Raw genomic sequence first — 12,709 nt, 5'->3', positions numbered from 1 at the left:
ATGGCAGCTGGGGACATTGGCGACGGCAGGTAATGGTGGCTGGGGACATCGGGGTGGAGGGATCAGAGGCCAGGGGAGTTTGTGGAAGAGGAAATTGGGGAAAGGGGGGAGCAGGGGACCTGTTTTTTTAAAAAACCAACCCTACCTTTTCCGGTGGTGCGCTCCTGTGCACGCGGCCCCTTTAAGTAAAAATAAAAATGGCGGACACAACGGGGCTTTCCTAGACCCCGTCGCGTCTCACGTGTAGACGGGGCTGACAGGCCATGCTACTTCTAGCGCGGCCTGGCCCCTCCTCACCACCGGATTTTACGTTAGGTCTAGCAAAGCCCCTCCTTTTCATGAGATACTTTATTCACTGTAAAATGCCCTATCCATGTTATCTAGTCTGTGATATCCATTTCGAGCTGCTATTTTTTCTCATCGGGAAATGGATGTATGAGTTGATTTAGGCCTGCTACCTGTTAATAAAATAAGATATAAGAATATCATACTGATGATGGAGCTGTAGAAAATACTATTTGTTATTTTAAAAGAAGCTAAAACAAACAGAATGCAGTTTTGGTGAAGATACCTTTAAACCATTTAATCCATGGAGGTGGGACTCCAGTGGTTTTGCATTCCATCATAGTGGTGTCTCCAAGAGCAATCAAAAGTTCACTTTGGACTACAGTCAACTTAGGGACCTCTGCAAAGGAACAACAGAAGGGCCTATGTCAGTCTGGGCCATATGACAAATTTCTTTGCAAACTTAGCACTCAATATCCTAACACTTGAGCCAATCATCTTCTGGACATTTCTTACTATTCGGCAGAGAAATCTAATCTGAATCAGAAACTTGCAATGGATATTTATAGCTGTGTTTTCACATTGGGATTAATAATGATGAGCAAAAACTCAGTGATAGAATCAATAGACTGCATGTTGAAGATCCTGGGTTTGATCCCTCACATCTCCAATTTAAAAAAATGTCTCAGGCAGCAGGGCAGTGAAAAACCTCTCTGGCTTGGAGCACTATTGGCAGTCAAAGCAGACAGGCCTAATCACACCAATAGCCTGAATCAATATAAGGCAAGACTTGTATGTTCAAATTATCACACACTGATCTTCAACATTCACACATTGATCTTTGACTTTCTGATTAATTATGATTAAACACTATTAAAGGAAGAAGTTGATTAAATTCAGTCTCTTATTGATAGGTTGATGGTTGATGACTTTATTAATACATTCAGTTTCTTATGATACTTGCCGACATATGTGAGGATAGTTGTCTCCTTGGCTGTTCCAGCTGCATTACTAGCCAAGCAGCCATAGAGTCCTGCATCTTTGGGGACAGCATTTTTAATAATTAAGGTGCCTTCAGGAGTTAACCTGTACCTGCGGGAGGAAAAAGAATCCACAAAAACTGGAAGTTGATGTAACAACCATAATGTGATTCTTGAAAAAGTCAACGATCACAGCAACATGACAAGAAAATGCAGATAATAAATTTCATCTATGCACACAGTTTCTATGTGTAAGGAACATGTTTGCCCTTACTTTCATTTCATATATAATTAATTATATGACAGCTTTCAGAGAACATCTCAGCATTTTTTTAAAAAAGGGCAGCTTATTTACTACCTATCATTGACTATCTACCTGCTATACCATGATCATTTTATGCATAGCAAAAGAAGAAGAAAATCACAAGGAGACTATAACTCCCATCAGCCCCACCAGCATGACCAATGGCCAGGGTTTATAGGAATTATAGTCCAAAACACTTGGATGGTGACAGGTTGAGGAAGGATGGATTAGACCAATCCTTGGAAAGCACCAGAACAGGACCTGTTCTAATAACTCTATCAATTTACAGCCTGGTGCACTAGCAAAACAAAAACCACAAAACACCACGTAATTAACATGAACACTATTTGCACTCCTTCCCTGCTTCTGGACAATCTCCCCAGTCCTCTTTGCTCTTTCTTTGGGCAGGCCTGTGTTAGTAGCATCCTTCATGATCCACAGGGACATAATTCTGTGGTGATTCTGTATGCAGTGGCATTGATCCTTGCTAGGCCGGCACTGTTTGAAGTTGTTGGTGACTTGAGGACTTTAGTTAAGGGTACAATTCTATGCATGATTAAAGAGAAAAACATCCTACAACTCCCGGCATGTCCCAACCAGCCTACAACTCCCAGCATGCTCCAGCCAGCATAGGGGTTTTAGGTTGTTTAAACATGGATTGGATTGCACCCTTAGTCAAAAAATGGACCTGGGTAGACACAACTTGTTCAATCAAGGACATTTACTAATTTCCCCCCTCAAGACAGAAGACAAGGATAGTGGGGGGGGGGGGGGAGTGCAAAATGTACCTTTGGGAACTCATGAGAAACATATCATTGTGCGTCCACACTATTGTCGGCTTTGGATGGCCAGTTGCAGAGCAACTAATGGACACCTCAGAACCTTCAGTAAATGTCTGATTCTTGGGTGAGGCAATAACTTTGGGTGGTTCTGTTAAATAAAATAGAACACATATTAGTTATTATGGTTTTCCAAAGCATCACCTTACTGCCCAACATCTGTTTTTCGATGTGCAGGGATTCTTTATGGGACTCCTCCACCTACAAGGAATGGTTTTAGCCTGTGAGGAGCTCTGCTTCACACCAGTACCAACTCATTATTTATTTATTTATTTATTTCACTTGCTGCGTTTCTACTCCATTCTTCAGTTAAAAAAAAAAAAAGTCTCCCAGGGCAGCTTACACATGACACAAAAGAAAAGGGGATTAGGAGGGGGAAGGAAAAAAGAAACTCAAGCACCAATACTTAATTCCAAAGTTCTTATAGGTGTTCTGTAAGGAAGGGGAGGGCCAAACAAGCTCCCTGCAGCTGTTCCTTCTCTGGCCAATAATTGTGGGCCAGCTTGGTCTCCCCCTTGTCATGACGTTCTTTCTGGGAGGCAGGGAGCACAGCCTCCCACTAGCCTTTGGTTCTCTGGGCAATGAACATGGCCGGCCCTACCATTAGGCAGGGTGAGGTAGTCACCTCAAGCTGCAGATGCTGGGAGGCAGCAGCAAGGTGTTCAAGGAAAGAACTGATTAACTTCCAGTCTACTTTGGCCTTAGCTAGACCTAAGGTTTATCCCAGGTTCATCCTGGGGTCGTCCCTGCCTGCTCCCGGGATATCCTGTGTGTCATTTACATGAACAGGGATGACCCCGGGACGATCCCAGGATAAACCTTAGGTCTAGCTAAGGCCTGAGTCTCCTAGGTTAGCCTGCTACCTTCAAGTTCAGTGAAGTACATCTTCCCATAACAATAATCTGTCAGTCCAGTCAGATTTTGTACATGGAATGGGAGGGGCACCATCTTGTCCTTTCCTGAGGCAGCAAAATGTCTTGGGCTGGCCCTGCCAGTGAAGCCAGAATCCACAATCCCAGAGAACTGCCACTATTGCCTATCCCTATCCACAAGAACCAATATCACATGATTTACTACCCAAGATCTGTAGGGGTTGAACTTTGGATTATACACATTCAAAAGTTGTGTTCTGTTCCTGAGCCATGGCCTCTATCTGTGGCAGGACTGCTATGTATAAGACATATATCTTTTAAAAACTCTCACACGCTAATGCAACACAAGAGGATTATTATAATTTATCTTTAACTATTCGCTCTGTCTTGAGATTTACTTGAGAGTCCCTCGGCAATTAGTTGGTGCTAATGCCAAAGGAAACAAGTCATAGAACTTTTTTTCCTACATTTCAAATGGCTTTTCCTTTGAGAGCTTACACTAAGGATCCTGGGAGTATCAACTTCCCATCATTTATCCTCTCATTTCAGGAAAATATAGTTCTTCTTGCTAATGGGGCATTGGCATGACGAAATTGCAAAACTATTGGTGTATAAATGCAACACTAGCTCTCAGTGTTTTTATAAACTAGTTGGTCCAATAAAAGGTATGTCCTCCCTTTCTCTGTGTTTCTCGTTCTGTGCAACCAATTTGGCTAACAATAATCTGATCTCCTATGAAACAGATCACCAGTATTCCCATTTCACAGAGAGGGAATGGAAGCTGAGAAATAAGACTAGATTTATCTAAGGAGCCCACGAATAATTATATGAAGCTTAAGTCAGATCTACACCAAGTAGGATATAGCACTATGAAAGCGGCATGAAAGTAGTATATAAGAGGCAGGAGCCACACTACTGCTTTATAGCGGTATTGAAGTGAACTGACAACTGTTGGGGCCCATTGACACATGTCATATACCGCTTTCATAGTGCTATATCCTGCTTGGTGTGGCTCCTGCCTCTTATATACCGCTCTCGTAGATCTGGCCTATGTCAGTCAGTTTATGGATGCATCAGGGAGGAAGGGGGACGTAGTGTTCCCTCCTATTTCATAGCTGTTATTATATGGCTGAAGCACCCATAAACCAAATCTTCAGAACAGGCTTTCAGTAAAACTCTGCATGCAAAGAACCTAGGCACCTGTTTGGGGGCTATAATTTTGACCAGTTTCTCATTCCACTGACGAAGACCCTTGTGGTTGAAACACATATAGGGCAGATGGATGTGTATAGCCTTTCATATGACCAGTAGAAACAAGTGAAATTTGTAGTTTCCATTTAGTGCTTGTGGACTGTTTACTTAGCTTCTATTTTGATATAATTTTATGTTATGTATTAAATCATTAAATTTTAAAATTATTAAATTTTTACTACGACTTTTTATGCTTAGTAGCTTGGATTAGTTATTTCATTAAATTTAATCTTAGTTTGTATAGTGGTAGCTCCATTTGAACTTTGTATTGTACTGGTGCTCTTAAACTCATTTTGTTTTGCGTGTTTCTTGCAGTAAAACACCATAAAGGGCAAACATGGGTTTCTATATATAAAGTGAATCTGTGCCAGAAATGGATCCCCTGTCCGTGGACTAAAGTATTTAGGAAGGTACAGCATGTACCTGGGCTGTGCCACTTCAAATTTCAGGGGGTTTCATATCCACAGCCCTTTACACTTTATTTATTTGTTTGTTTATTTATTTACTAGCTGATATAGCTGGCATTGCTTGCCCCCCCCCCCCCCCGAGATATATGTCTGTGAGATAATCATCTTAAAGTAGTAGGCCAGTGATAGGCCTGTGAGTTAACTTTTTAACAAATTAAATTCATTTCTTTTTCCCTCCTTCACCCTCATGACAACCCTGCAAGGTAGGCTAGTGCTAAGCATATGAGGTAACTTTATATCGAATTAAATTTGTTTCTTCTTTTTCTCTCCCTCTCTCTCTCACCCCTGACACATGGCCAGGGCTGCCTTGAAGCTGCCATTTTGATTTTCCTTGTCCCCACAGAAAACGAAATCTAAAACTCCTGGCATGCCTTCTACTTTCATGCCCAACTTGCCCAATGAGAGTCCTGCCACTGAGGCTCATAGGAACTGAAGTCTGGCTGAACTGGTCCATGCTGCACTGCACAATCGGTGCCCGTAGGTAGGCCATGAGGGAGCTGACTGACTGATGGTTAGCTCAGCCGTTGCCATTGGCGATGGGCCCCAAGCTCTACCCTCCTTTCCTTCCACTCCAGATGGTGCCTAGCAACTGAGGCAGCAAGCCCCAGGGGCTCTTTCTTCAGGCCTACGATGGCGAGCCATTTCCAGGTGATCGCTGCCAAGGCCCGATATGTCTTTCCTCCTACCCAAGGCATGCTGGGAGTTGTAGGCATAAGCCTAGGTCACTGAATAATGTATTAATCTTTGAACACCATCTGAGGTGTGGTGGGAAACAACTGGAGAGAGGGCCTTCTTAGTTGTGGCACCCTGCTTATAGATTTCTTTGTCCCAGGCGAGCTTGCATACTGACTGCATTAATGGCGTTCCAGTGCCAAGTGAATAATTTTTCCCACGGGCCTTTTAACTTGATGAGAATTGTTATGCTGCATTTTTTTCCCTGTTATAACTAAACCACAATGTTCGAAGACAGATGCAGGAATTACTGAATAAAGTTTATGATTTTTATGCAAAAGCCTGACTATACCATTGAAACAGAAGAATGAATGGAGGAATGACTGATAGCTGAGGCTAGAATGGAATGGTGGGCAGGGTGAGTGGCAGTTGGAGAAAGTCAGGTAGAAGGAGAACAAAGTTAGTGAAAGGTCAGGAAAATGCAAGCTGAGTTAGGATTGAGAGGTAGTGACCTGGTTTGCACATAGTGACCTGGTTTGCTAACCCATGCTTTATTTAAAATCATCCACTCTACATGCCTTTGGCAGCCCACAGGTGCCCACATCCTGTGAGAGGCATTTCCCTGCTCTCGTTTCCGATGCTGCTCCTTGATAAAGCATCAAGGAGTAGCACCACAAGGAGGGAAGATAGGCAGCTGTCAGTGAACATGCCCAGCTCTGGCCGAGTCCTGGGACCATGCTTCTTGTCCACCAAGTGCTCCATCAGGAAGGGCTAGGCTGGGCACTTGCCCTCCCTCCATTGAGCCTGTTTCTGGGCATGCACAAAATGCCTCCCCGTCCTCCCTCCCTACCCCAGATTCTGAGAAAACAGCAATATCAGGATGAGGGACCTTTCAGCAAGTTAAGAGTTCGGCCTCTCAAAGTCATGCTATCATATCTAGTTATGATTTTAAAAGCATGCACAGTGGGCAGGAGGAGGCACCGCAAATGAATGCAGCTCATTTATGTGGGTTGTTTCCTTGTATGTGGAATTGGGTTGACTGCTCGAGACCGATATTAGGGGTCTTGGTTGTGAAAGGTATGGACTGGCTACCTGTGTGTGCTCTCACAATGGCTGCCAAAGGCTGGTAAGTCTGGCCTCTTAACAATGGCATGCTGGGAGTTCCACCCAAGGCATGCTGAGATTTGTAGGCATAAGCCTAGTTTTTTTATTACACTTAAAATCCAAAATTTCATGTTTTCTGGTACATTGTACAGCCAGATGTATCAGCTTGCCAAATTTCAAGTTTCTAACTCATTTGGAAGTGGGTAAACATTTCCGGACATACATCCCACACAGATACCTTCAGCTTTATAGAGATTACATTTATATCCTGTCTTTATTCATCCTTAAGGAACTCAAGGCAGAGTACATAACCATTTTATCCTCACAACAACCACTCTGTGAGGCAGGTTGGGCTGAGACTCTGTGACCAACCGAAATTCACCCAGTGACCTTCCATGTTCGAGTGGGGACTAGAACCCAGGTCTTCTGAGTCCCAGTCCAACACTCTAGCCACTACACCACCCTGGCTCTCCACACTTTATTAGTGTACTGTAGGAAAGACTAGTGTAACACCAGTATAGCTGTGGTAAAGATCATTGCTCTGAACAGCATGAAGTAGCTTTACAAAACTGTGGGAGGAAAGACCCAATGGACAGGCTAAACAGTTCTGTTAAGGAAGATCAGAATCAAATCCAGATAGTGGGTTTTTTTTAAAAAAAAACACCTTTTTTCAATGTATATGACAGAATTGCTCTGAAGTGATTTGCCATGTGGACAGCTGCCTGGGCTATTTTTATTCCTTTTAAACATTGCCAACACAGACTGGGGGATGCTTTAAATGCTTTGTGGGTTTGAGGAAGATCTACTTTTCTATTGACATTAGATTGGCTCAAATGGGAGTACACACTGTGCTTGAACAGCACCTCTTTTGACAATACAGTGTTATTCTGTTACACAGCGAATGAGGTACTCAGAAACAATGGTCTTTGATTAAGAGACACATTTTGCACATTATAGTGATTTGCCCTGTGGAAAGTCAACAAAACATGCTGCAAGATCCAGCATAGCAACATCTGGCTGCAATTACTGGCTTTGTTTTCTGTCCCAGCGGTAGCCAGCGACACAAGGATAATCAATGGGGGTGATTTCTCCCATGTCAAGTTTGCTTTTTAATTGGGGGGTGGGGAAACCTCTTGCATTCCATGGTGCAACACTGCCCCCTCCCCAAATTTTTAACATCTTTGGGATAGTATTTATTTATTTATTTTAAAAGATTGAGTTTGGCAGGGGTGGTGGTCCTCCATACACAGAGCTTGCTCATCCTTATGTTCTCATAATCTCAGCAATGATCTCCCTAGATCCAAAATTTTGGAATGGACAGAAAGATGGAGGATCCAAACGTATAATTGTCCTATGGGGTTTGCTCTTGAAGCAAATAGACCTCGGCATTCAGGATGAGACAAAATCCATTTGGTTCATATTTTAATGCAAACTGACCTAAAAAACTTCTGAACTAATACATGAACTGGAGTGCAGTTATTTTGCAGTTTGCGCACAACTCTGAATTTTGTCATGCAGTTCTCTGTTGTTGTTTTTTAAAATGCATACATTAGGGGAAATGCATACAAAAATGTGTAAGGGTTTCCATGTCAGCTTTTAAAAAAACCATCCACCAGGAAAGGGCTGTGGCTCAAACCCCAGAGAGCACTGCCAGCCAGTGTCGACAAAATTGGGCTGGATGGACCAAGGGTCTGACTCAATATAAGGCAGCTTTCTATGTTCCTAAATTCTAACTGATGCAGAAACAAGACAGAATGGCTTTTGCTTAGGGTGACCAAAAAGGAGGACAACGTGGGGGTGGGGGTGCCCACCAACATGTCCAGTCCCAAGGCGGGGGTGTGTGTACCCACCCACACCTGTCCTTGCTCCCATGTCTGATTTCACAACAAACAATTAAGACAAACCTGTTCTACATACCATCTTAATGCTAAAATCACTGGAATAAAGAACGAGTGAGACATTCAGTGAATCTGAAATTAACTTCACTCATTCCTAGTTCTGTAGCTTTTGCTGTACTTTGAAACTTTTGCTATACTCTGTGTGATACAGTCTCCCCTTCCCTCAAATCAAATATCTTTTCTGTCTGCAAATCCTTCACTGGATGATCATAATCTCATAACTTCTAAAGTGCTAATAGGAGCTGCAGATAGGATTTGGATCAGAACCACAGCGCTATTGGAGTTGCTGTTTTTCACCATTGCCTTCCTACACTGTTTTCCTGATGAAAATCACCAGCCCTCTCAGGGCAAAACATGCAGATACCCATATTACGAGATCTGTAAATTTTATCCTATTGAGCAAATTGCAATTCTGGGATGGTGGTGGGGGATTTATTGGGGAAATGGCATGGGGGGAAGGTTTTTTCTTTAAAAAAAACACCACCAGCCCCTGTGGGCTTTCTAAGAATGCTTTTTAAGACTGCAGGAGATCCTCTGGATCGCTCTCTCCCACCCTGCTAGTTTGCCTCCCCTCCTTATTTAAATACTAGCCCAACTGGCCATTGGTGACTAAGGTCACAATCACAAATAACTTTACCAAACAGAATACCTTGGTTCCTAACATTATTATTCTTTTGAAGCACTTGCATTACTTTGCCACTTTCTTTCTTTATTTATTTTATTACATTTTTCCTTCAAGGAACCCAAGGCTGTGTACACAATCCTCCTCCTTTCCATGTTATTCTCACAACAACAATAACAACAACCCTGTGAGGCAGGTTGGGCTGAGAGTCTGTGACTTGCCCAAAGTCACCCAGGGAGCTTCCATGGCTGAGTGGGGACTAGAACCTGGATCTCCCGAATCCAAGTTCAACACCTTAGCCACTACACCACAATGGCTTTACTACAGGGCTGAATATGCCCTACCTGCACCCATGCTCTAGTACAGAGTGGAACCTACACATTTGGACCATAAGGGATTATCCTGTTAAAAGTAAAGTGGTTTTCAAGAGGAATTTTGGCATAGAATTGTGATGCCATGAGATCATTAAAAGTTCTTAATTTATCATCCATTTCTGACTCCCTGAAAACAGATACTTCCCTTTGATATTAAGAGCTGTGATACCTTAGCACTAGGACTGCACATGCAAAAAAATAATAATTACAAGATCAACACATAATCATTCTGATTTTAAATTGTTTTTAAATTCCACAGATTGCGGAAAGAGCAGAATTAGGCAGATAAAATACATTCTCTCCTTGTGTTAGGTTTTTTTTTCCTGGAATGGAACTCAACTGAACCCATTTCCGGGAAAGTGCATATTTATTGACACAAACAATCGCAGTATATTTTCTAATAAGAAAATGTTGGCTGGCTTGTGTTAACTTTGATTATACTTCATCAATGTGTACTGGATTTTCTGTAGCTCAGCATTCAGTATTTTTGTTGCAATGTTTAACTTTTATTTGTTAGCTGAAGGAAGGCAAAGCAGCTTCAGAAAAGGCGGTAGGTAGAGCCCAACTTAAGAGCCTTGCTTAAATTCCAATGAGGTTTAAACATTTAACTGTTTGCTTCAACTCTATTCATTTCAATTATGCTTAACCACACTAAATGCACTGCAGAAAAGGATGGCGTTCAGCATACTGGAGACAGGGGCTGGCACAACTGAAAATGTTGCCAGATTAAGTGTAGGACAAAGGCCCGTACTTTGATACATTCAAGATTAAATTGTGAAAGAGAGTGCATTTTAAGAGCATTTGTTGTAATTTCCTATTTCATAACAGCTACAACAACCTTCTCAGTGTATCACGACCTAAAAGAAAACCCTTTATTTATTTATTTATTTATTTGTGACACTTATATGCTGCTGAATATAATAAAATCTCTCAGCAGTTCACAATACATATTAAACTCACATTTAAAATACAATAAAAATGCAATGTTAAAAAAAATTCCAACTACACTACAAACAATTCAAGGAGCAGCAAAATGGAATGGCACAGTTAATTTAATTACTGCCCCAGGAAAGCCTTGTTGAACAAATGCATTTTCAGGAGGCCTTTAAAAGATACCACATTTTCTGCCTGCTGAAGTGCACAAGGGAAGGTTTTCCAAAGGGTGGGCACCACCACAGAGAAGGCACTGTATGGGTACTGGGGTACTGCATGGGTTGGGGTACTGCATGACAACACTCAGGGGATGTCTATACGAGGCCACTTTGTAGCCGATTTCCTCAAAACCCCTGCTGCAAGGCAGAAATGATAAATATAGATGGCAGGAGTGTGTGTGTGTGTTATCCAGCCAGAAAAACCTCAGTACCAGTGGCCATTCAGTGGCCTGCCCTCTGCCCTAGATTCCCACACTTACCCTGGACTTGGATCCACCCCCAGCTGTGCCCACCAGCTTAACCCAAACTGAGGCCACTACTGACAGATGGAGAAGCAACGTGATGACCCTAGAGCAACTTAAAAATTGTAGTAAAACCACACAGAGAAAAGGTGCACTTTCAGGGGTAAAAGCCAGATGTCGCTGCGAGTTGACAGTTGCATCATATAAAAACAACGTGGCGCCGCTACGCAGCTACGACGGGGTAGATAGGCCATATTGACACCCCTCCTCAGTAGAACCTGCAAAGATGTAGGTGACTCCTGAGAACATAATTATGCATGGCCTGAAATACAAAGGGAGTTAACTGTGTCCCTCTAACCCAGACAGAATCCACACTACTGCTTTATAACAGTTTATAATGGTATTGACAACTGTTGGGGGCCCATGACACATTCCATATACCATTTTCAAACCACTTTCAAGGTGTTAGAAATCAGGTCCCAGTCTCTAAATGACACCCCAAACAAACTCTTCTGACAATGCACATAGGTTCTCTTTATGTTTGTTCCCTGTTACTTTCCTTTCACTGCAAGTAGGTGATTGACTGACCCCAGAAAAGAGGGATTACTACACTTGATTACAAATTTCCCTCGGTCCTATGGGAGTCTTTGCCCTATGGGAGTCTTTGCGCTACCTCTAACTCTTCCTTCACAATTCTATATTTTCCATGCAAGAGGCAAACTTCAAAAAGTCACCTAATGACTACCATTGAAACCTGCTGTGAACGATAATTAGCAACCGCAGGGCATCCAGGCATCTTTGTATACCTACTAATTTAGGTGTGCGTTCAAGGACATTGGCTTTTAAAGGAAGAGAAAGGATTGCTTTGAGAGTATTTCCTGGGGCGGGGGAGGATGCAAAAAGAGAAAGAGACATATTTTAAACAAAGGGTTTTAAAATGTGTCCTTCTTCCATGAAAGTAAAGAAGGGCTTTGTTATCAAGATTGTTTCTTTTGTTTTCGCAGCCAAACATTCTTCTTTTTAAATTCTTTCTCAGCTCCCAGCCCCAAAAGGCAGCTGTATTCTATTTTGATTTCTGGGCCCTTTATTCAGTTAAAATAAAGTGAATAAAAGCAAATGATTTCATTTACACCATCCTGAGCTCCTTGAAGTAAGATTAGGATACATACAGTATGTGATCAATGAAGAAATAGTTCTGAATTACTAAGATTGTCTTACAAGCCATTATATTTTTAAAAGACATAGATGTTTCCTTCTTTCAACCCCCTTTTCTTGCTTCCTTTGTTACCTTAGACCTCTTTAGGCATTCGCTTCTGAGCACATTTAAAGACCTTGCCAAATGGGTAGCGCTACAGAGCCTAGCCTCCTCAATGATGCTGCACACGCCAGCAACACTCCTGACCGGAAGAATGAGTTTGAAGGGGTAGGTCATTGCACGAAGGTTTTCAAATATGGAGACAGGTACTCTAGCCAATCAGAATTCCCATCCCCATGATGGAACATTATACACATCCCCCCCTTCACCCATTCTGAACTCAACCCCTGAAGAGGGCAACAGCTACTCCAGATTTCACCTAATTGGGTAAGGGAGCAATCCCATGTCCCCTAGACAGAGTCTGGAGGGACATAGGATTTTTGGGTTTCCTGG

The 12,709-nt window shown here is 42.4% G+C and overlaps 1 protein-coding gene across 1 annotated transcript in view; it reads right to left on the bottom strand.

Moving 5' to 3' along the window:
- HMCN1 (hemicentin 1) overlaps positions 1–12,709 on the bottom strand; it is a 291,005-nt gene that overhangs the window by 189,702 nt on the left and 88,594 nt on the right. The window contains exons 12-14 of the mRNA XM_063134738.1: positions 2,358–2,499; positions 1,250–1,377; positions 572–685 (exon numbers count right to left, since the gene is read on the bottom strand). Of these exons, the coding sequence (XP_062990808.1) occupies positions 572–685; positions 1,250–1,377; positions 2,358–2,499 (384 nt within the window). The remainder of the gene's footprint in view (positions 1–571; positions 686–1,249; positions 1,378–2,357; positions 2,500–12,709) is intronic.

The sequence above is a fragment of the Elgaria multicarinata genome, chromosome 1, assembly GCF_023053635.1.
Source record: "Elgaria multicarinata webbii isolate HBS135686 ecotype San Diego chromosome 1, rElgMul1.1.pri, whole genome shotgun sequence".
Classification (NCBI taxonomy): domain Eukaryota; kingdom Metazoa; phylum Chordata; class Lepidosauria; order Squamata; family Anguidae; genus Elgaria; species Elgaria multicarinata.
The sequence above is the reverse complement of the archived record's forward strand: the minus strand, read 5'-3'. Positions and strand labels throughout refer to the sequence as shown.